The sequence below is a fragment of the Bos mutus genome, chromosome 25 (genome assembly GCF_027580195.1).
Source record: "Bos mutus isolate GX-2022 chromosome 25, NWIPB_WYAK_1.1, whole genome shotgun sequence".
Lineage (NCBI taxonomy): Eukaryota > Metazoa > Chordata > Mammalia > Artiodactyla > Bovidae > Bos > Bos mutus.
In genome coordinates, this window is record NC_091641.1 from 2,579,720 (window position 1) to 2,599,972 (window position 20,253).

General features: G+C 54.4%; 1 protein-coding gene across 2 annotated transcripts; it reads left to right on the forward strand.

The window, feature by feature from the left end:
- The first annotated feature begins 8,020 nt into the window (after positions 1 to 8,020).
- ZNF853 (zinc finger protein 853) lies at positions 8,021 to 15,520 on the forward strand. 2 transcript variants are annotated; one of them, XM_070362378.1, is made up of 4 exons: positions 8,021 to 8,291; positions 8,476 to 8,702; positions 9,486 to 9,608; positions 12,300 to 15,520. In XM_070362378.1, exons 2-4 carry the CDS (start codon positions 8,690 to 8,692, stop codon positions 14,234 to 14,236), a joined length of 2,073 nt encoding a protein of 690 aa, XP_070218479.1. In that variant the 5' UTR covers positions 8,021 to 8,291; positions 8,476 to 8,689; the 3' UTR covers positions 14,237 to 15,520. The 2 variants fall into 2 exon arrangements, with proteins under 2 accessions (XP_070218479.1, XP_070218480.1); XM_070362379.1 differs by having other exon boundaries at positions 9,491 to 9,608.
- The last annotated feature ends 4,733 nt before the right edge of the window (positions 15,521 to 20,253 follow it).

Sequence of the window (20,253 nt, forward strand, 5' to 3'; positions counted from 1 at the left end):
GGATGAAATTCAGCCTTGTGGCGGCAGATGAGACCAGGTTTTGTGTGTGTGTGTGTGTGTGTGTGTGTGTGTGTGTGTGTGGGATGAAATTCAGCCTTGTGGCGGCAGATGAGACCAGGTTTTGTGTGTGTGTGTGTGTGTGTGTGTGTGTGTGTGTGTGTGTGTCGTAGGGATGAAATTCAGCCTTGTGGCGGCAGATGAGACCAGGTTTTGTGTGTGTGTGTGTGTGTGTGTGTGTGTGTGTGTGTGTGTCGTAGGGATGAAATTCAGCCTTGTGGCGGCAGATGAGACCAGGTTTTGTGTGTGTGTGTGTGTGTGTGTGTGTCGTAGGGATGAAATTCAGCCTTGTGGCGGCAGATGAGACCAGGTTTTGTGTGTGTGTGTGTGTGTGTGTGTGTGTGTGTGTGTGTCGTAGGGATGAAATTCAGCCTTGTGGCGGCAGATGAGACCAGGTTTTGTGTGTGTGTGTGTGTCGTAGGGATGAAATTCAGCCTTGTGGCGGCAGATGAGACCAGGTTTTTTTGTGTGTGTGTGTGTGTGTGTGTGTGTGTGTCGTAGGGATGAAATTCAGCCTTGTGGCGGCAGATGAGACCAGGTTTTGTGTGTGTGTGTGTGTGTGTGTGTGTGTGTGTGGTAGGGATGAAATTCAGCCTTGTGGCGGCAGATGAGACCAGGTTTTTTGTGTGTGTGTGTGTGTGTGTGACGTCTGGAGTTTGAGACGTCCCTCAGGGTAACACAGCTGCACTGCAGGGCTGGCCTTGGTCGCAAGTCCATGATGTGGGTGACCATGACCACAGGTGCTGTCTCAGGGACGTGAGCTCTAGGCCCTCGTGCCAGGCTCCCACCACCCCAGCCATGTGTAGGAGCTGGTCTGCAAGCAAAGCCTAGCAGGACCCTGCTTTTAAATTGCTTTTGAGAGCCATGAACTAAAGAAGATGTCCTTTCCTTTGATTTCATTATCCTCATGGTTTTCTGTTTATGGACAAATCTGATGTTGAAGCAGGAGCCGAAGTCAAGTATCTGCTTCCATCTCTCTCGGTGGGACACAGCCACGGGACTAAGATTAGCACTTGCTGGTTCTTGGTGTCAACTCTGATACCGAGTGTTTCTGTAAAGGGTGCAAAAGGGGCTCTCCTAACACTTCCTGATTAGAGGGCCTCTGAACCTGGCTGTGTCCCAGAAGGTGGACGTCACCATTTATCTCCAGGGCTACATAGTCTCAGCTCCACTCAGACTTCAGGTGATTTTGCAAAAAAAAAGAAAACATGTAGGAAACAAAGCCACTAGAGGCACAGATTTATTCTGTGGTATTTTTAGCAGTATGTGGGCAATTACAAATGATGGGCCTCCTGTTAAGTAATTATGTGCCAGGCACTTGCACCATCTTTTTTTTTCTTTACAATGGTGTTTTACATCCATTAAAAATTGATACATAAGAAAATATTAGGCATCAGGGGAAACAAACTACACAGAATGTATAAGAAATTACCCACTGATCCAAAGACATTCCAATTTTTAAATTGAGTGAAGGAAATGAACAGAAAATTCATAGAAAAGAGGGGCTTCCCTGGCAGTCCAGGGGTTAAGATGCCATGCTTCCACTGGGTTGATCCCTGCGTCAGTTCAAAAATCTGCCACGGCCAAATAAGTAAATACAGCCTAATAAATAAGTATATTTTTTAAATGGTATGTACTAAGCCAAAAACAGTGGAAACCTCTGGGGAAGATAATGGACGTTGGGTGACAGCCAAAGGAGGCCTTTCCTTGTCTACACAGTTTTAAAGTTTCAATTTTTATTTTTTAACTCAATTTAAAAAAATATTCTGAGTCGTAAGGAAGGACAAGACTGAATTAGTCCCTGACTCCTGTAAGTAAAAGAAGCCTGGGTCTGGCATACGTACCAGCCGATAACCACACACAGTTTGTTTTTATAAGGATGGTGTATTCACATGTTACTTGTCTAATTACAAGTAAATTTTTTAAGTGCATTTTAGAACTTCTATTTCTGGTAGTGATGGGTTAGATTTTTCAGCCAACACTTCTGCTTTAATTTAAAACACTGGAAAACATACAATGACCTACTGACAAACCAGCGGGTTATAAAGAACATCCAGCTCAGGGACTTCCCTGGGGGGTCAGTGGTAAAGAATCCGCCTGCCAATGCAGGAGACACAGGTTCCATCCCTGGGCCAGGGGGACCCCACCTGCCGAGGAGCAACTAAGCCTGAGCGTCACAACTATTAAGCCAGTGCTCTAGAGTCGAGGAACCGCAACTGCTGAGCTCCTGCGCTGCAGCTACTGAAGCCCTGGCACCTAGAGCCTGTGCCCCACAAAAGAGAAGCCAGCACAATGTGAAGCCCGCGTGCTGAAACTAGGGGGTAGGCCCCGCTCACCGCAGCTGGTGAAAGTCCACGTGTAGCAACAAAGATGCGGCACGGCCAAAGACAAGATCCAGGGCAGATGGTAAGTGAAAGCAGGTAAGGGGCACAAAGGCACCTGTGCCCCTGAGGGCCCCAAGGATGAAGGGCTTAAGTGGGGATCTACTAGGAGACCCACTCTCCGTTCTGCTGGAACCCCTGGGATATACCTTGAAGAAGAACAGAAGACGGCAGGGAATGTTGCCCTCGAGCTGAGTGGAGCCTGGGAAAAGCCAAAGGGGAGTCTGGTTCCTAAGAAGTAAGGGGCGGGGCAAGTCCTCACCCTGGGTTGACAGCACTGGTCACCCCGGGACTCTGCCTGCCGTGACCTCAGTCCTTAGGGCTTCCTGGGCTTGCAGTCCTCCCCGCTGCCCTCGAGGAGCAAACACACATTCTCTGGAGGAAAGTCAGTCATCCTGGGCTCAACCCACCAATGACTGTCCAAGGAGACCGACTGATGTCCAGTGAGAGATGAACAACAGTGGGGACCAGCAGATGCAACTGACAGAAACAGGTTCAAAAAGTCTTCCAGTGTCACAGCTGGACTAAAACAGTCATGGTTAATGGCATAAAAGACAAATGGGAAACGACAGGGGGAAATTACTAGGTAACTGTGAATTACCAGAGAAGGCAATGGCACCCCACTCCAGTACTCTTGCCTGGAAAATCCCATGAATGGAGGATCCTGGTGGGCTACAGTCCACGGGGTCACAAAGAGTTGGACATGACTGAGTGAGCACATGCCTCCTTCAACTTATAAAATCCTGTTCAATGTCACTTAATTTTGTTAATGCAAATTAGAGCAGTGAGGTAATTTTTGCCCATCATATTGTCAGCTGTTAAAAAAAAAAAAGTGTGGCAAGCAAGCATCTGGTTTGGTCTTTGTCACTAAGTCATGTCTGACTCATTGTGACCCCAGGGAGTGTAGCCTGCCAGGTTCTTCTGTCCATGGAGTTTTCTAGGCAAGAATTCTGGAGTGGGTTGCCATTCCCTTCTCCAGGGGATCTTCCTGACCCAGGGATCAAATCCACATTTTCTGCAATGGCAAGCAGATTCTTTACCACTAGCCACCAGGGAAGCTGGAGCAAGTGTATGTGGCAGAATTATTAGCCATTGCCTTCCAGTATTCTTCGCCGGAGAATCCCATGGACAGAAGAGCCTGGTGGGTTACAGTCCATGGGATCACAAAGAGTTGGACACAACTGAACGACTAACACCAGTCATCTGGGATTCTCAGGTGGCGCTAATGGTAAAAGAATTCGCCTGTCAATGCAGGAGGCAAAAGAGACGAGGGTTCGATTCCTGGGTCAGAAAGATCCCCTGGAGTAGGAAACAGCAACCCACTCCAGTATTCTTGCCTGGAAAATTCCATGGGCAGAAGAGCCTGGGGGGCTACAGTCCATGGAATTGCAAAGAGTCAGACACGACTGAGCGACTGAACACAACCAGTCATCTGTCTCCTTCTTGACAAAGGACCTCTTTGGGGGCAAGTGTTTGACAGGCAGCCCCTTCAGGGAAGCTGGGCCCCTCCTCTGGAGTGGATTGTGTGCACCCATGCTAAGTCCCTCGAATGGTTAGCACTCTGCTTTCACAGCTGTGGGCTCAGGTTCAGTTCCAGGTTAGGGAGAAAAAAAAAAGAGCAAGTTGTTGAAAGTCAATGTGTATATTAGGATCTGGACCGTGTAAACGCATTGTGAATAAATACCAATACATTCCAGTTATGATGGATCTGTTGTTTCTGTCCATCCACAATTCAGCCCCCCTTTCCTGCTGGTGATAGCGTCCTGACTTCACCCCTGAGGCCCTGGATCCATCCTTGATCCAGGCATGGCCCAGCTGAGGCAACCACCACGGGGTTGCCTGAAGGTGAACCCATGAACCAATGAGCCCTGATGAAACCCAACTCCAGAATCTGAGCCAGAACTGGCATAAGCCTGGGGCCAGTAAACCAAAGGCAGGGAGAGTTCATCTTGAAAGCAAGGGGGATTTAATGACCACACACATGACCAAACTGCCCAGGGTCAGCCAGCATCCTAGGAAATCCTCCAACAGAAGAAATGAAATAGACACATTGGAGGGAGGCGGGGAACAAGTGGAGCAAACAAAGATGACAGAGGGAGCAGGAACAAACTTCACTGTCCTCAGAGAGATGAGAGCAAGCGCTGGAATCATGAAACAAGAACAGCACGCATGAGAAAAGCAAGAGCTTGAGAATAAGAAAGCTCTGGGGAATGGAAGACAGAATACCAGAAATAAAAGCATTCAACAGAACGCTTAGAAGAAAATGAAGAGAAAAGCCTCCAGAAAGTGTACCGAGAGGTTAAGTGATGACAAATAGAAGAGAAGTTAAAATTGAGAGGAGTGGAACAGAGGGTCCAATATCTGAAAAAATCAAAATTCCAGAAAAGGAGAAAAGAAAACCAAGGGGAACACAATCAAAGAAATTACTCAAATTCACTTCTCAGAACCGATAAACATGAGTCTCCAGATTGAAGTGGCTGCCTGAGTGTCCACGAGCGAATTTCAGAATACAGGTTTAAAAAATATATATCTACAAGCTTCCAGAGAGAAAAACTGGAGGAAGACATGGCAACCCACTCCAGTATTCTTGCCAGGAAAATCCTGCAGACAGAGGAGACTGGCAGTCTACAGTCTATGCAGTCACAAAGGGTCAGACACAATCGAGCGACTGAGCACACAGCACAGAGAGAAAGTATCAGTCATGTGCAAAGGACTGGGTATCAAAATGGCCCTGGACATCCGCAATAGCAATACCCGAAGCCAAAAAGCAATGAAGAGGAAAGTGACTTCCTCAGTGGTCTAGCAGTTGACTCTGCTCCCAGTGCAGGGGGCCCAGGTTCCATCCCTGACCAGGGAACTAGATCCTGCATGCTGCAACCAAGCCCAGCACACACCGCCCTGACCTCATACGCTGGCCTCACGTTTGGATGTTCCCAGGCCCCCTGCACTTCCGACCAGCTGGCTACAAAGTCAGGATTCCTGTGACCCACTCGGGTTCGTTAATGCGTTAGATCAACTCACAGAATTTGGGAAAGCACTTACACTGATGGCTGTCTGAGTGCGTGTCTGTGTGTTCAGTGGAGTCCGACTCTTTGCGGCCCCATGGACTGTAGCCCGCCAGACTCCTCTGTTCATGGGATTTCCTGGAGTGGGCAGCCATTCCCTTGTTAGGAGATCTTCTTGACCCAGGGATCAAACCTGGTTCTCCTGCATTGCAGGCGGTTTCTTTACCGTCTGAGCCACCAGAGTTTGAAGCTCTCACTCAGAAAACAGGATAAAGACCAGACAAATGATTAGACAATGGGAGGATGGCAGGGAAAGTATGCATGTCTCTGTGTGGTTTAAACAGTTTAACCAGCACCTTCCAGAGTGGGATGTCAATAGATATGATCTAAACTGGAAAAAGCAAGTAAGAGCGTTAGAAGCACAATATTTAGAAACATGGCAAGAGAGATCTGAAGAAATGGGAGTGGACTCACAAGTGAGGAGAAACTTTTCTTGTTGCTGCAGATATTGTAGAACTATTTGATTTACTCAACTTGGTATACGTGTTACCTTGATTAAAAAAAAAGAAGAAGAAAGTAAGTAAGACAGGGACTTACCTGGCAGTCCAGTGGTTAGGACTCCATGCTTCTAACTGCAGGGGGCCTGGGTTCAGTCCTTGATCAGGGAGCAAGGATCCTGCGTGTTGCTGCATGGTGCAGCAAAAAAAAAGAGAAAAATTTGAAAAAAAAAAAAAAGATTAAAGGGAAGAAGAGGAAGAAAGCAAAAGAAAGGGTGGTAGCTTTGGTCAAGCCAGTGCTCAGGTGTGGACCAGAGAAATGTTCTTGGGGAGAGCTGCCCCGGGAAGACACCTGAGTGCAGGTTGGCACGATGTAAGGGTGGGCAATGAGCCTGGTGAAGGAAGAGAGCCTGCAAAGGTGGTACGTGGGGAAGAAGGGGGAACCAAGAGTGCTCTCCTAGCAAAGCTGCCTAGAGGTGGGACGAACTGAGAGATCAGTGGAGGTCACTGGTGACATCAGGCAGGGCTGTCTGAGTGCAGTGACGAGGCAGAGGCCAGGCTGCAGAGAGGGAAGGGGGGTCAGGACGATGGGGGTATGGACAGAACTATCATGGGGCATCTTTCCAGCAAGTTTGGCACCAAGGGCAAGAGAGCAAGGTTGGGGGGGCGGTGCCTGTTTTAAGATGAGAGAGCTGTGGGAATGAGCAAGCGCTGTTGGAAAGAAGGCAGCAGAGGGGGGAGGTTAAAAATTCAGGGGCGGGGAGTGGATCCTCTGGGCTTGAGGTCTCCCAGGAGGCAGGAGGAGGCAGAAATAGCTTTGCTCTCAACTCTCCCAGGCAGAGGAAGGGGCACGCCTGCCCCGGGCAGGAGGGAGCCAGTTCATTCACCCCCAGACACCCGGCTAGTGGGGTGCGGTCCCACCGCCCCAATGGAAGGCCATAATTGGCCTCCTAACACGGCTGGAAGAGCCCCCCTTGGGAACCCAGATTTTTCCGCCTCCAAAGATGGGCTCTCGCTGCGCTTATTCCTCTACGGAGGCAGATGCGGTCCCTGCCCTCTGGAGCACCTCATCTGGGGTGAAGCTGCCAGACAGAGTGTAGGCGGTTCAGGCAAGGGCGAGAGGGGAAGCCCCAATCTCCACTCCCAAAGGGCCTGGAAGAATCCAAAATCGGAACAAGGGGGCCACAGGTGTGGCAGTTATGTGAGCGTGGAGACAGTAAGGGGGGAGGGGCTGTGACCACAGTAGGACCCCTGTCCCCCTCCAGTGGGGCACCCCCGTGCTCCCCCCAGGAGCATCTGCGGCCAGTGCTTTGGGTTTTCGGAGAACTGGAGCATCCCGATTTCAGCGTCAGCCCCTCTCCAGATGAGAGAGAACAGAGTAGCAAAGGGGCGGGATATGGAGACACAGGGACCCCTCCTGACCCGTGGGGAAGCGGCTCGGCACCACCAGGGAGGGCGGCTGCCCTGAGAGGCTGAGGAGGGGGTTGGGGAGGGCGGAGGGTGGGGGTGGCGAGGGGGCCTGGCCACGCGGCGGTACGCACAGCGCAAGGGCGCAGAGAGAGCCAAGCTTAGCTCTCCAGTTGGCCAGGGTGGCCCCTACGGCCCCATCTGGTCCTTTGGGGTCCACGCCCACCTGACTGCCGGCCACAACTCCCCGCGCCCCCAGGCCCATCCCCGCCACATCCAGGACATGGGTCTAGGGGGGACGAAGGAGAGGCCTCTCTAGGGTGTGCGCAGCGGCCCGGGATGGGGCTTCGTGAACCGAGCGTCACCTAACTGAGTGCGACTTGAACCCCGTTTGTCCCGGTGCCGTGCCTGCCCTTCAGCGGGCTGCCGAGCCCGGCTGGGAGCCTCCCCACTCGCGCGGCGACGGTCGCCAACCCTGGCGCGCGGACGCGCACACCCGGAGATGCTGCGGAGCGCGCTGCGCCCGGCCCCGGCGCCCCCGGCTCGCGCCCCCCGCGCGGGGTGAGTGGCCGGGCCGGGAAGGGTTAAGCCCACCGAGCTCGCGGCGGCCTAGAGCGGCGGCGGCGGCGGGGGCCGGGGCGCGGGGGACAGGATGCGGATGCCGGGGGGACTTCCTGTGCCGGCCCCCGCCGCCCCCGCCCCCGCCCCCGGCCCGGCAGCTGCCCGCTCGGACGCACGGCCGGCCTGTCGCACGCTCGGGCGGGCGGGCGAGCGCACGGGGACCCCGGCCCGGCCGCGGCGCCCGCCCCCCGCCCGCCTTCCGCGCGGCCCGGCCCGGCCCAGGCCGCCCGCCCGCCGGCTCCTGGCACCTGTGGCGGCGGGCAGATCCCTGGCCGGCCCCGCGCTGCCCTGGGCTGAAACGACACCGGTCCACCGCCCACCAGGTCCGCCCCCGGTCCGCCCTCGGCGCCCGCAATGGTCCCGCCCTGAGCCCCGCGCTGGTTCGGGGCTCTGTCTACACCCCTCCACCCCGCCCCCTGCCTTCCCCCCGCCCCCGCCCCACGCCCCAGGGGGCCCACACCAACTTCTGCTCTTGAACTCTGCTCTGCCCCCCTTCTTTTGGCCCAGGGCGACCTCGGCAACCCTGACAGCAACAGACCGTCCCAAGTGACCAGAAAGCCCACCCGGGTGGCCCAGCGCCTCCCCGGGTGGCCCAGCGCCTCCCCGGCTCTTTCTGGATGGGGGCACCTGGCGAAGGAGCTGGCTAAACGCTCTGGCCTTCACCTTCCATTCCCTGCTGACCACACCTCCCCTAGTGCCCAGGCTGCCCGCAGAGCAGGCGATGCTTGTGCCAGGTGAGGCCCAGGAGGGTAGGTCAGCAGGGCGAACCCAGGGAGGCTTTTCTTAAGAGGGTTGGGCTGGATTCTTGGAAGCTAGAGGGACCTGGAGTCATCCTCTTAGGAGGCGAGGATACCGCCACAGGGACCCTGGGGGGACACTGGAGAGGGGCGGGGGGACGCTGGAGAGGGGCGGGGAGCCCTGCAGACCTCAGGAGCGCTGGGGCACAGGGCCAGGCCCGCAGCCCTCCAGTTGCAGGGCTTGTAGTGCTCTGGGAACCTAGCGTCCTGGGAACTGAGGTAGCACCTGGATGGACTCACATGGCCCAGAACTGGCGGTCTGCTGGTGACCTGGGAAGACTGGTCCAATCCCCAGAGCAGCTTGGGAGGCAAGAGACCAGGGAATTGAACAGACTTGTTCATGTTTTGAGGGGGCCAGGGGAATGTGAGATGGAGATGGACAAACAAGTCTTTTTTCCTATAAAGTTCCCCAAACATCCCTTCTGGGAGTGTACCTAGCCATTGTCTCTCATCATCGGTGATGAGCAGCTGCAAGAGCTGCCCCAGGCAGGAGGCTGGACGTGGGCCCTGCACAAAGTCAGGAGAGTCAGGACTCCCTGTGCAGGGAGCTGGCCCTAGGAGCAGGGCCTCCAGGCTGCCCTCGCTCATCCTTTTCCCGGCCGTGGACCACACTGTCCTCCTTTCCGGCAGGGGTGAGCTGCCGACTTGAGGCAGCAAGGCATCAGGGCCCCTGGCCCGGGGCTCCCCGCCAGTCTGAACAGCTTCCTTCCTTCCCCTCAGCACAGCGGGCTCCCCAGGATCTTGGTCTGACCGCCAGGATGAAGGTGAGGCGGGCAACCAAGACCTTCGTGCGGAAGCCTCGCCGTCTTAAAGATGGGGGCCTGGGGCCCGACACCCCCTCAGGTAAGGGGCTAAGGGTGGGGGACACCTCTGACCTCCTGAACCAGGAGATGGTCCTCAGGTCCCTGGCGAGGATCCTTTGACCAAGCCCCAGGCCTGCTGAGAGGGAGCCCTGAAGGTTGGCAAGCAGCCGTCTGTCTGGGGTGTGGCGGGGAGGCTGCACGCCCTCACATCGGCAGGGTCACCTCAGGGTTTTCTGAAGCCACCATCAGGCTGCAGTGTTTCTGGTGAGGGCTGTCTGGCAGTGCGCACGTTCTCAGCCCCCATCCCCACCTGGACGCGTGCTGCTGGTTCCCAGGGCTCACAACCTCCGTTTCCTTCCACTCTCCTCCCTGTGACTTAAGGTCCCAGATTGAATTCAGGGGCTGAGGGGCACCCTTGTCGCTGGTTGTTTGGCTTTTCTTTTCTCTGTGGCCTCTGGTCTTGTCCGCTTTTCCTTGACTTCTGCCTGCTTCCATCCATCTTTCTCTCCTTTTTCCCGGAGGCAAATGTGGCCTCGAAGAACGTTCCAAGACTTGCCCCGCTCCCCACTCTCGGCAAATCTCCCAAGGCGGCCATGCTCACGGGAGCCACCTCCCTACTCTGTGCTTTGAGAGCACTGAGTGAGGGGCTGGGCAGGGTTGAACAGAACATGAAAAGGACCAAAGGGACGAGGCATCGGATGGGGATGTGTGGACCCAACTAGGACCCTTGGCCTTCCACCACACACACACCCCCCCTCCACCCCCCACCGCCAGCTTCCCCATGTAGCTTGTGAGATCGGAGTTCCCCGACCAGGGATCGAACCCACACCCTCTGCAGTAAGAGCTCAGAGTCCTAATCACTGGACCACCAGGGAATTCCCAGGACTCTTGGCTTAAATACTCAACTGACAAAAATCTCGCGAGAGTAGGCACATCCGATGACACTTCAGTATACATTTACCAAAATATCGTTGGTAAGAGTGTGCAAATGCCGTGAGAAGCAGGGAGTGGTCGTTTGGCCAAGCACTGTCCTAGAAATGAGAGGACCTACCCAGAGGGGTGATGAGTCCCGGCTGCCCCAGAGGTGGTAGGAGGAGGGAGTGCCCATGTGACCTTGGATTTGCCAAGACAACAGGTTGTCTGTGATGGTCTGTCTTCCCTCACTTCCCGCATACTCCCACCTGGTGTGAGTGTGTAAGAAAAATGCACTCACTGATCCATTAGCCTAAGCGAAGGGTCTTGGGAATAGGTTTTCTAAGAGGGAATTATTTACATGTAGATATCCCTTGATTTTATGAAATCAGTATATTCCTGGAAAGTCAGCCAGAAAGCAAAATTGGGTCAACCAAACCTCTACTTCCCATTCCAAAGTTGAAAATACGATGCTATGGGAAAAACAGATGTTGAATCAGACTTGGGAATGGAGAAGGCCTCTTTGGATTTTCTGATAGCACAGCAGTATGCTCAGAGTGAGACACTGCGTGCGGGTTTTGTGACATGTAGCAATGAGGTGAGTCCTGTATCGCCGAGCTTTCTCTACATCGTGCACCATGCTGGGGCTGTGTGTTTATTCCCTCTAGTTTTTCGCAATTTCCCAGAAAGGGGTTTAGCTCCTTTAAGCAGATGGGGAAACTCAGGTTCCCAGGCGTTAAGTAACTGGCCAGTCGCCATGTAGACTTGGGGCTGTGAATTGTTCCTTTCCATCCGAGAATTAACAGCCTAAAACTACTTCCAGCCTCAGACTTCCCTGGCAGTCTAGTGGTTGAGACTCTGCATTTCTAATGCAGGGGACTCGGGTTCCACTCCTGGTTGGGGAACTAAGATCCTACATGCTGAGTGGTACAGCCAAAAAACAAACAAACAAGCAGACCACTTTCAGTCTAAAGGCTATTTCAAATGGAGCTAGTTGTATCCTTGGTATTAATATTTCCAAACTTCTTGCTAATTTTCAAGACAATTCCTAACCCACAGGGAGAGGGATTTTTCAAGTACCTACTAAGGGTGATGCCGGGGCCCTTCCTGCTTGACTCATTAAGCTGGCAGTGTGGGGATGACAAAGGTATATTCCAGACCAGGAGGGCCCTGAACCTGCAGGAGGTTAGCCAGCTGCTACTTGGTAGAATTACCGGGCACCTCCCACCTGGAAACCTCATGTTCTCTCTGACTTCGGTGATTTTTAGAAACTGCTTTGGAAACACTTCCAGGCAGCCTGACAGAAATTCTGTATTATGTACAGAGAGGGTGAGTTTCATTTGTTTCGAGTGTGACCTTTGACTGAGGTCAGAGTTCAGCATGGGCTTGTGGCTTAGCCATGGGAATGGCAGATTCACAGATTCCTCTCAGATGGCGGTTAGGCCCAAAGGACTTTTCGGGGAGTGGTGTTGGGGAGCCCCAGGCACCCAGAGTGGTGTCACTGCCAAGGTCTAAGCATCGAGCCTGTGTGGAAGAAGGCCCCGAGGAGAGGTTGGGGACCTGGGGTCCAGAGTGATGTGACCAGCTAGCTGTCCCTTGGATACATTTCTAAGCCAACTCCACACCGCTGGGCATTTCTCTTTCTATCCTGCTGCCATTGTCACGTGGTCCCGTGTTCTGGGGGTCCCTGCTGAGGGCTCAGGAGCGTATCATAGAGTGACTGTACATGGGAGAGGGTAAGGAAGGACATCATGGGAGTCTGAACCAGAGAGCTGACTCCAGATCTTTCTCTCCTGGCTTCCTGCCATTCCCACTCCAGGTGGCAGCGGTGGGAGTGAGAGTCAGGAGAGGAGGAGCAGCCCACCTCGGCCAGCAGTCTCAGCTCCCAAGCGGGCCAGTGAAGTCGCTGAGGAGACTGCGTCAGGACGGCAGAAGCTGCAAGCCCGACAGTTAAAACAGTGGCCAGAGCAGCAGCCACAACCGCAACCACACAACCAAGGGTCAGGACCTCAGCCAGAGTCGCAGCAGCAGCAGCAAGATGGGCAAGAGCCGCTGCCCCAACCGCAGCCAGAATTGCAGGAAGAACCCCAGTCTGAACAACAGGGGCCGCTGAAACCACGGCTTCGGCTTATGCCGCGGCAGAAACAGTCACGGGAGCAGCACAGGCAGGTGCGACGGCGGTCACGGCTGCGGCAGGAACGGTTCCAGCGGCAGGAACTGCAGGAAAAGCCCCCGTGTGTGCAGTATGAGCAGCAGAAGCAGCTGCAGCGGCAGGAACAATCAGAGGAGAGGCAAGTGCAAGAACAGCAGCTGCCACAGCTGCAGCAGGAGCTGCAACAGGACTTACAGCAGGGATGGCCACAGCTGCCGCAGCAAGCGGTACAACAGCTGCAGCAAGCGGTACAGCAGCCACAGCAGCTACAACAGCAGGAGCCATTACAACCACAGCAGGAGCAGCTACAATCACAGCAGGAGTCACTGCAACCACAGCAAGAACAGTGTCAGCTGCTGCATCAACAGCAAGAACAGCTCCAGCACCAAGAACAGTTGCAGCAACAGCTGTTGCAGCAGCAAGAGTTACAGCGGCAGCAGCAGCAACAGCAGCAGGAACACTTACTACCACAGCAGGAGCAGTTAGAGCTGCAGCAGCAGCTGCAGAAGCAGCAGGAACAGTTGCAGCTGCTGCAGCAGCAGCAAGAACAGCTGGAGCTGTTGCTGCAGCAGCAGCAGCAGTTGCAGCAGCAGCTACAGCCCCGGCCTCTGGGGCCGGAGGAGGAGGAGGAGGTTGAGCTGGAGCTCATGCCGGTGGACGTGGAGTCTGATCAGGAGCTGGAGCGGCAGCGGCAGGAGCTGGAGCGGCAGCAGGAGCAGCGGCAGCTGCAGCTCCAACTGCAGGAGCAGTTGCAGCAGCTGGAGAAGCAGCTGGAGCAGCAGCTGGCGCAGCCGCTGGCGCAGCCGCCGGAGGTGCAGCTGGAGCTGACACCGGTGGAGCCTGGGGTACACCCGCCTGAGCTGCAGCTGGAGCTGACCCCTGTGCCGCCCGAGCTGCAGCTGGAGCTGGTGCCGGCCGCTGCGGGGGCGCCTGCCGCGGTGGTGGTGGCGCCTCCGGGCTACGTGGTGCTGCAGGAGCTGATGGTGCTGCCAGCGGCCGTGTCGGCGCCCTCCATAGTGGCTGTCCCGGGCCCGCCGAGCGGCGCGGCCCTGACGCCGGCCCGGCCGCCCCGGCGGCGGCGGCGCGCCCGGGACCGGCCGACCATCTGCGGGGAGTGCGGCAAGGGCTTCAGCCGCAGCACGGACCTGGTGCGGCACCAGGCCACACACACGGGCGAGCGGCCGCACCGCTGCGGCGAATGCGGCAAGAGCTTCTCGCAGCACTCGAACCTGGTGACGCACCAGCGCATCCACACAGGCGAGAAGCCCTACGCGTGCCCGTACTGCGCCAAGCGCTTCAGCGAGAGCTCGGCACTCGTGCAGCACCAGCGCACGCACACGGGCGAGCGGCCCTACGCCTGCGGCGACTGCGGCAAGCGCTTCAGCGTCTCTTCCAACCTGCTGCGCCACCGCCGCACGCACTCTGGCGAGCGGCCCTATGCCTGCGAGGACTGCGGCGAGCGTTTCCGCCACAAGGTTCAGATCCGCCGCCACGAGCGCCAGCTGCACGGCGCCGGCCGCTCCCGGGGCCTCGGCCTGCTCCGCGGTGCGCGCGTGGCCGCCGGGCGCCCGCGTGCCGAGCCGGCGGCGGACAAGGCGCCCTGACCCCGGGTCGGGGCTGGGGACGAGGGCGCTGAGGTCGGGGAGGGCGCCGCTTCCCCCGCACCCGGGAAGCACCGCGCGCTTGGAAGTCTTGACCACGTGCCGCAACATCCTGGAATATCGCTGGCATCCTTCTTCCGGGCCAACTGAGTGACGGACCGATTCACCCTCGGAAACACTCCACGGGAGGATATCGACGAGGCTAAAGCGGCACGGAGGTGGCACATTACTGCCCACAGCACATGGTTCAGGGTCGTCTTTGGGTACGAATGGGTTGAGAAGTTGGCCAGTTTCTCTCCCAGAGAAATTGGACTTGACTGGAGTTGAGAGCCACGGGGGAAAACCAACGGCAGGTCGAGACGCTGGGTGACATTCGACAGAGCTCCAACACTAACCAGGGAAGCCGACATACGTGGTATAACACACGTAAAAGGGTCCTGGTGAAAATTATTTCATGGGGGAAGAGGAAATTTATCTGCACTACGTAGAAAGCTGATCAAGGCATTCAGTTATCCTCAGTGGCTTTTGCCTTGAAAATACTTCCGCGAATGAAAGTTCATCAGGGTGGACGAAATCCTCATGTAAATGTTTTGTGTTCATGAACACAGGGTCCCACTGGGTCAATGTGCAAAGGCCAGGAAGTCCACTCTGGGTGCAGGTGAAACCTTGCCTCCAGGGCCGCACCCAAACAAGACCTCCCAGGCAGGCGCTGGGGTATTCCCAGGCTCACAGGCGGTCCCTAAATCCTCTTGAATAGAATTGGGGGGCGGAAGCAGAGGGCATCCTGTGAGTGCTGTCCAAGGCCCTAAGGGGTGGTCCCTCCATCACTCCCAAAGACCTCCCTGTAGCCCCCACCTGCCTTGCCTTCTCAGAAGCCAGTACACCCACTGCGGCTTAGGGGCTGGGACCTTGAGATGCAGGGGCAGGTTCTCTCAGGCCAGGCCGCGCAGAGGGCCAGCCTGAGTAGACCCTGCCTCGTCTCTGGGGGTCAGAAGGAGAATACGGGAGACAAGGACAGGAGGCAACAGAAATGCTCTTTATGGCGATTTTGTAAACGTCTGGGGGTCGGAGCAGCAGCAATCTCCATGTCTTGTGGGAGGGCAGGATGATGTTGTGGGGGCACCTGGTATCTCTGGTCCTTCCGGCCCTTCCTGCTCCTGACTCCCCCACGTGGCTCCTTAGACGCTGCCTGACTCCCCTCCCTGCTTCTCCTTTACTAACACAGCCTGCTCCATTTTACCAACATGTTGGTAAGTGAGAAACAAAATAAACAAAAATGAGGAAATAGCTTGTCCTGTCTTTGTGTTTTCACCTCTGGATTTTACGGGGCTTCATTTCTTTGTCACATTTTGCCCGTTGCTCTAGAAGCAGACAACTTCGTACTCAGAACCATGCCCATCTCTGCACCCCAGACCCTTCCTTCCAGCCTGAGATTCTTGGCCAGGGATGGGCTTATTCAGTAAAACTCTCCTGGGAGGGACGGGGACCAGAAAGTGGATGCTGGAGGAAGCCGGTTTGGGGCATCTCCTCCGGACAAGTTTTGAAGCCGTCCAGTCCAACGGTAGTGTGGACTGCTGGTGACAGTGGCGAGTGTGCTGGGTCACCTGGAGGGGTGTCGTGAGGACTGAGGCCCCTGCCAGCCCTGAGAGTCCCTGGCTCTAAGACTCAACAGTCAAATGCTCTCAGATGCCTTTTTACCATCTTTGTCTCCCCTTGTCTTCCAGCTTTTGCTTTCAACCTTCCTGCCCTCAGCTCTTCTTTGCTGGATGACCCTAGGGGCTGCTGAAGCCTCTTGACCCACGTGTGTGGAGAGCTGGATGTACCTGGGGATTGCCTCCCCAAGGTGGCTCTTGGCCAATGAAAGACAGGTGTTCAAACCAAGCTCCTCCTCTTCCAGCCAGCACTGCTCGGAGGCATGGATCATGGCCAAGCTTGTCTGTGGGATCCCATGCGAGCATCTCTGCAGGGTTTGCCTTGAGACTTGCCCTTACTCTGCTTCTTCTCCTTTGTGGTCTTATTTCCTTTACTCAGATACTCACTGGGAGCAGGGCCTTAATAAATCACTCACGCCTATAATCCTTGTTTCAGGGTTTGCTTGTCAGGAGCCCACCTTCAGACTGATGGTGTTGACAGTGGGCTTAGGAAGTGGAGTCTAAGGTGGGGACCGTGGGCTTGGACCACTCTCCCATCGCAGCAACAGGCTCTCCCTGTTGTGACTCCTGACTGCTATCATGATGGACAGGACAGGATACCAGCTGAGAGGGGCTGCCCAGCTCATGTCCTCATCCTGAGGACCTGGGATACGCTAGAGAATGGTTATTCTAGGGACTGTGGGATGGGTTGGTTTTGCTGAGCACCACTGAAGCCATGATGCGGGTGAAAGAGAGGCTCGGGATCACAGTTATCAGCTGAAGGCCCAGAGGGTCAGTCAGGAGGCCTCTGTGCCGTAAAGAAACTAAGTTCCTCCTGCCGAGGACCGACTACCAAAGACTGGGGACGGGGCCTGAGGCAAGAGGAATGAAACCTGGGTAGGATTGGGGATGTCCTTGAGCACACATTCCCCCCAACTCTATGGGCCTGTGAAAGTGGCCTGATTTCCCTGGCTAAAAACACCAGCTCTGGGGATTTGCCTGGTGGTCCAGTGGTTAAGAATCCACCTGACAATGCAGGGGACCCAGGCTTGACCCCTGGTCAGGTAATTTAAGATCCCCTATGCCATGGAGAAACTAAGCCTGCGTGCTGCAACTCCTGAAGCCCGTGTGCCACAACTAGAGTCTGGAAGCTGCCACGAAAGATCCTGCACGATGCTGCAACAAGGACCTGATGCAGCAAAGAAAGAAAGAAAATGTAGTTTAAAAGCATCAGCTGTGCCTCTTACCTTGTCCAGAGACGGTTGAGGCAGGTGTTTTTCAAGACACTACTTGTCCTCCTATAATGAGGTCCTAGGCCCAGCATGGCTTGGCTGGGGCAATGCTGGCTCTGCCAAGAGTGGGGAGGGATTATTTGCCAAAGGAGCTGCAAGTCCTGGCTAATACCTCCAGGCAGGAAACAGGAAAGTACACTTGGGAGTGGATCTAGAAGGCGAGGGGCTGAGAGTGGGTGGCATTTTAGGCTGGAGATTAAGACATGCTTCTGGGGCTTCCCTGGTGGCTCAGTGGTAAAGAGTCCACCTACTAATGCAGGGGACACGGGTTCAATCCCTGGGTCGGGAAGATCCAACATGCTGCAGACCTACTAAGTGCACACGCCACAGGTATTGAACCTGTGCTCCAGAGCCCGGGAGCCGCAACTACTGAGGCTAGAGGACCCTAGAGCCCTTGCTCCCCAACAAGAGGAGCCGCCACAATGAGAAGCCCGAGCACTGCAGCTGGAGTAGCCCCCACTCGGCACAACTAGAGAAAAGCCCGTGCAGCAACAAAGACCCAGCACAGCCAAAAATAAATGAAATAAAAAGACATGCTTCTGTGTCCTCTCAGGCCTGAGAAGGAGCCCCAGGAAATTTGCCTCTCGATTCTTACCTCCTCCTTCTGACTTTGTGACAAACTTCCAGAGGTGACTCACGCAGGTGTATGCAGGACCAATACCACGTGTATGGTACCTTGGAACAAATTTTAAAATGTGTCCCTCTTCCCAGTGGAGATAGCCCACTCCAGGTCCACGGCTTTATAGCGGGGAGGCAGGCTCCCTCAGAGCCTTGGCCCTGGCGAGGTCTCCACCCCACCTCCTCCCAGCATTTTCAGCCACCAAATCGAGTGTTTCTTTGTCCTGAGTCAGCCTTTACCAGGTTCTGTCCTGAGCCCTAACCCTAACCCTAACCCTAACCCTAAGTCACAGGGGAGCTCTGCTTTTCTGGATTTATATCACACCTTGTCTGTTCTGTGCTGGCAGCCAGTTAGACGTGACTAATTCATGTGTGTTGAGAGATATCAAGGGAAAATTAAAGACAAGAACATTAAGGAGTTTGACTTGAGGAATTTTGTAACGGAGTTCAGACCTTACAAGGCTGGCTCATCAAGTGAAAAAAAAAATACAGTGGGAAAAAATTAACCCCCGCCCCCAAATTACTGAGAGTATAATTAGTCTCAACTTTTCATATAATGATCACATCTCCAAGGGTTTGCAAAAGGTAAAGAGAGGGTTGTTTCTATGAGGGGCCTGGGAAAGGGCTCAAGGTTTTACCTATATTGGGCACTGGTGTGAAACAGAGGAGCTAAGTATGAAGTCCTTCCTGTCTCTTTGGGATGTGTTAGTCACATTAATGGCAGTAGGGAAGGCTGTCATTTTTCTTTCTTATCCAGTAAGTATCTCTGGACTGACCCTGGGCTGTACTTATGCCATATCAGGGACTGGCTGGCTAAGCTCAGAAGTCTCTGGTAAAATGAAGACTCTCCAGGGAATAAGGTAAAGTCAAATCTATAAAACAGAAAAGAGTTCAACCCTTAGTACTGTCTTTGCTTCCTTTGAGTCAGCTTGGCATCTTTTAGAAACTAGCAATGGTCCTCTAGTGAGGACTTGGGAATTGGAATTCTGGCTGCCAGTTACTACGTGACAACTTCCCTTACCTGTAACAAGGAAGCAAGAGTATCCATTGTTCCCGGTTGTTGTATGTCAAGCAGGTAAAATATTACATGCAAACGAACCTAACCTACAGTAGGCACTTGGAATATATTTGTTGCATCTAAAGCAAGAAACCAACACATACTCTTTCCTCTGGTTGGATTTTCTATGAGATAAGGCTTTCTACTATCCCAAGGTTTAAAAGTTTAGACATTGTAGAAAAGAGGACTTTGTGAGGCCCCAGATGGTAGAAGGGCATAGTGATGCCCTTAGGATTCTCCCTTGCAGGTCGAGTCTGGTAGGGTTCCAGGTGACTCTATCCAAGGCCGTGACATCAGCCACCATACAGGTATCTCCCCAAAGCTCTGAACCTGAGGACTCAGTCTCCTAGACTTGGACGTTCCAAAGATCTAAGGCTCAGTAAGTCCACGTGGAGCACTCCACCCCTGATTTCTCCCTTTGGTGCTGGCAGCACCATTCAAATTCGCCTGAAAAAGAAGTAACTTTATTTAGTTTCTACGTTTGACCGCACCGTGTGGTATGCAGAGATCTTAGTTCCCCAACCAGGGATTGAACCCATGCCCCCCACCTTGGAAGCCTAGGGTCCTAACCACTGGTGTGTGTGTATGCTGAGTTGCTCAGTCATGTTCAACTCTTTGTGACCCCGTGGACTATAGCCCAACCAGGTTCCTCTGTCTCTGGGATTCTCCAGGTAAGAATACTGGAGTGGGTTGCCATTCCTTCCTCCAGGGGATCTTCCGGACCCAAGGTTCGAACCCAGGTCTCCTGCAACACAGGCAGATTTCTTTACCACTGGACCGCCAGGGAATTCCCAAGGAGTAAATTTTAAGCTCATCAAAATTAGATGTAAGAAATCAAATGGTTTCCAATAAACAAATCTTATACTTTTGCTTTAATAAAATGTCCACTCTGTATGTCTGTAAACAGCTTGGGGGATGTATATGAAAATGCATGCATGAAATAAGAGTTCACGGCGGGAGTGGGGGTATCATCTGCCTAGTTCTTGCCTTGCCCTCCACGGGGCATGCTGATGTTGAGGAGGCTGTCAGCCATCCAGTGCCTGTCATGAATTCATTCTGAGTGTCAGCCTTCCTGTGGTTCACCAGCAGGGACACGGGCATGTGGGAGTTATGAGACATTTGGAATTTGTGAGATCCAGGATGGCTCTGTCTGAGCATATGGGCTTTGAGTAAGCCCCACCTCTGCACAGACTCATCCCCAGGTGCAGACTGACTTCAGGGGCTGGTCCCCCAGCTGGGCAGAGCTCACTCACACTAGGCTCCTAGGCCTTGCTTAGCTGACACCTCCTGCAGGAAGCCCCCCTGGATTCCTTCTGGGTTCTCATGCTGTGGGCTGGCAAAGAGTCTGACACTGAGGAGTGCTGACCAATGTCTCCAACCAGCCTCCACACGCCCCTGCCTGAGGGAGAGGACAGTAGTGCC

Bases quoted from the DNA above. Each gene is read 5' to 3' on its own strand.
- ZNF853 (XM_070362378.1), top strand. The intron at 9,609-12,299 runs GTAAGGGGCTAA...TTCCCACTCCAG, and splicing joins GGGGCCCGACACCCCCTCAG to GTGGCAGCGGTGGGAGTGAG.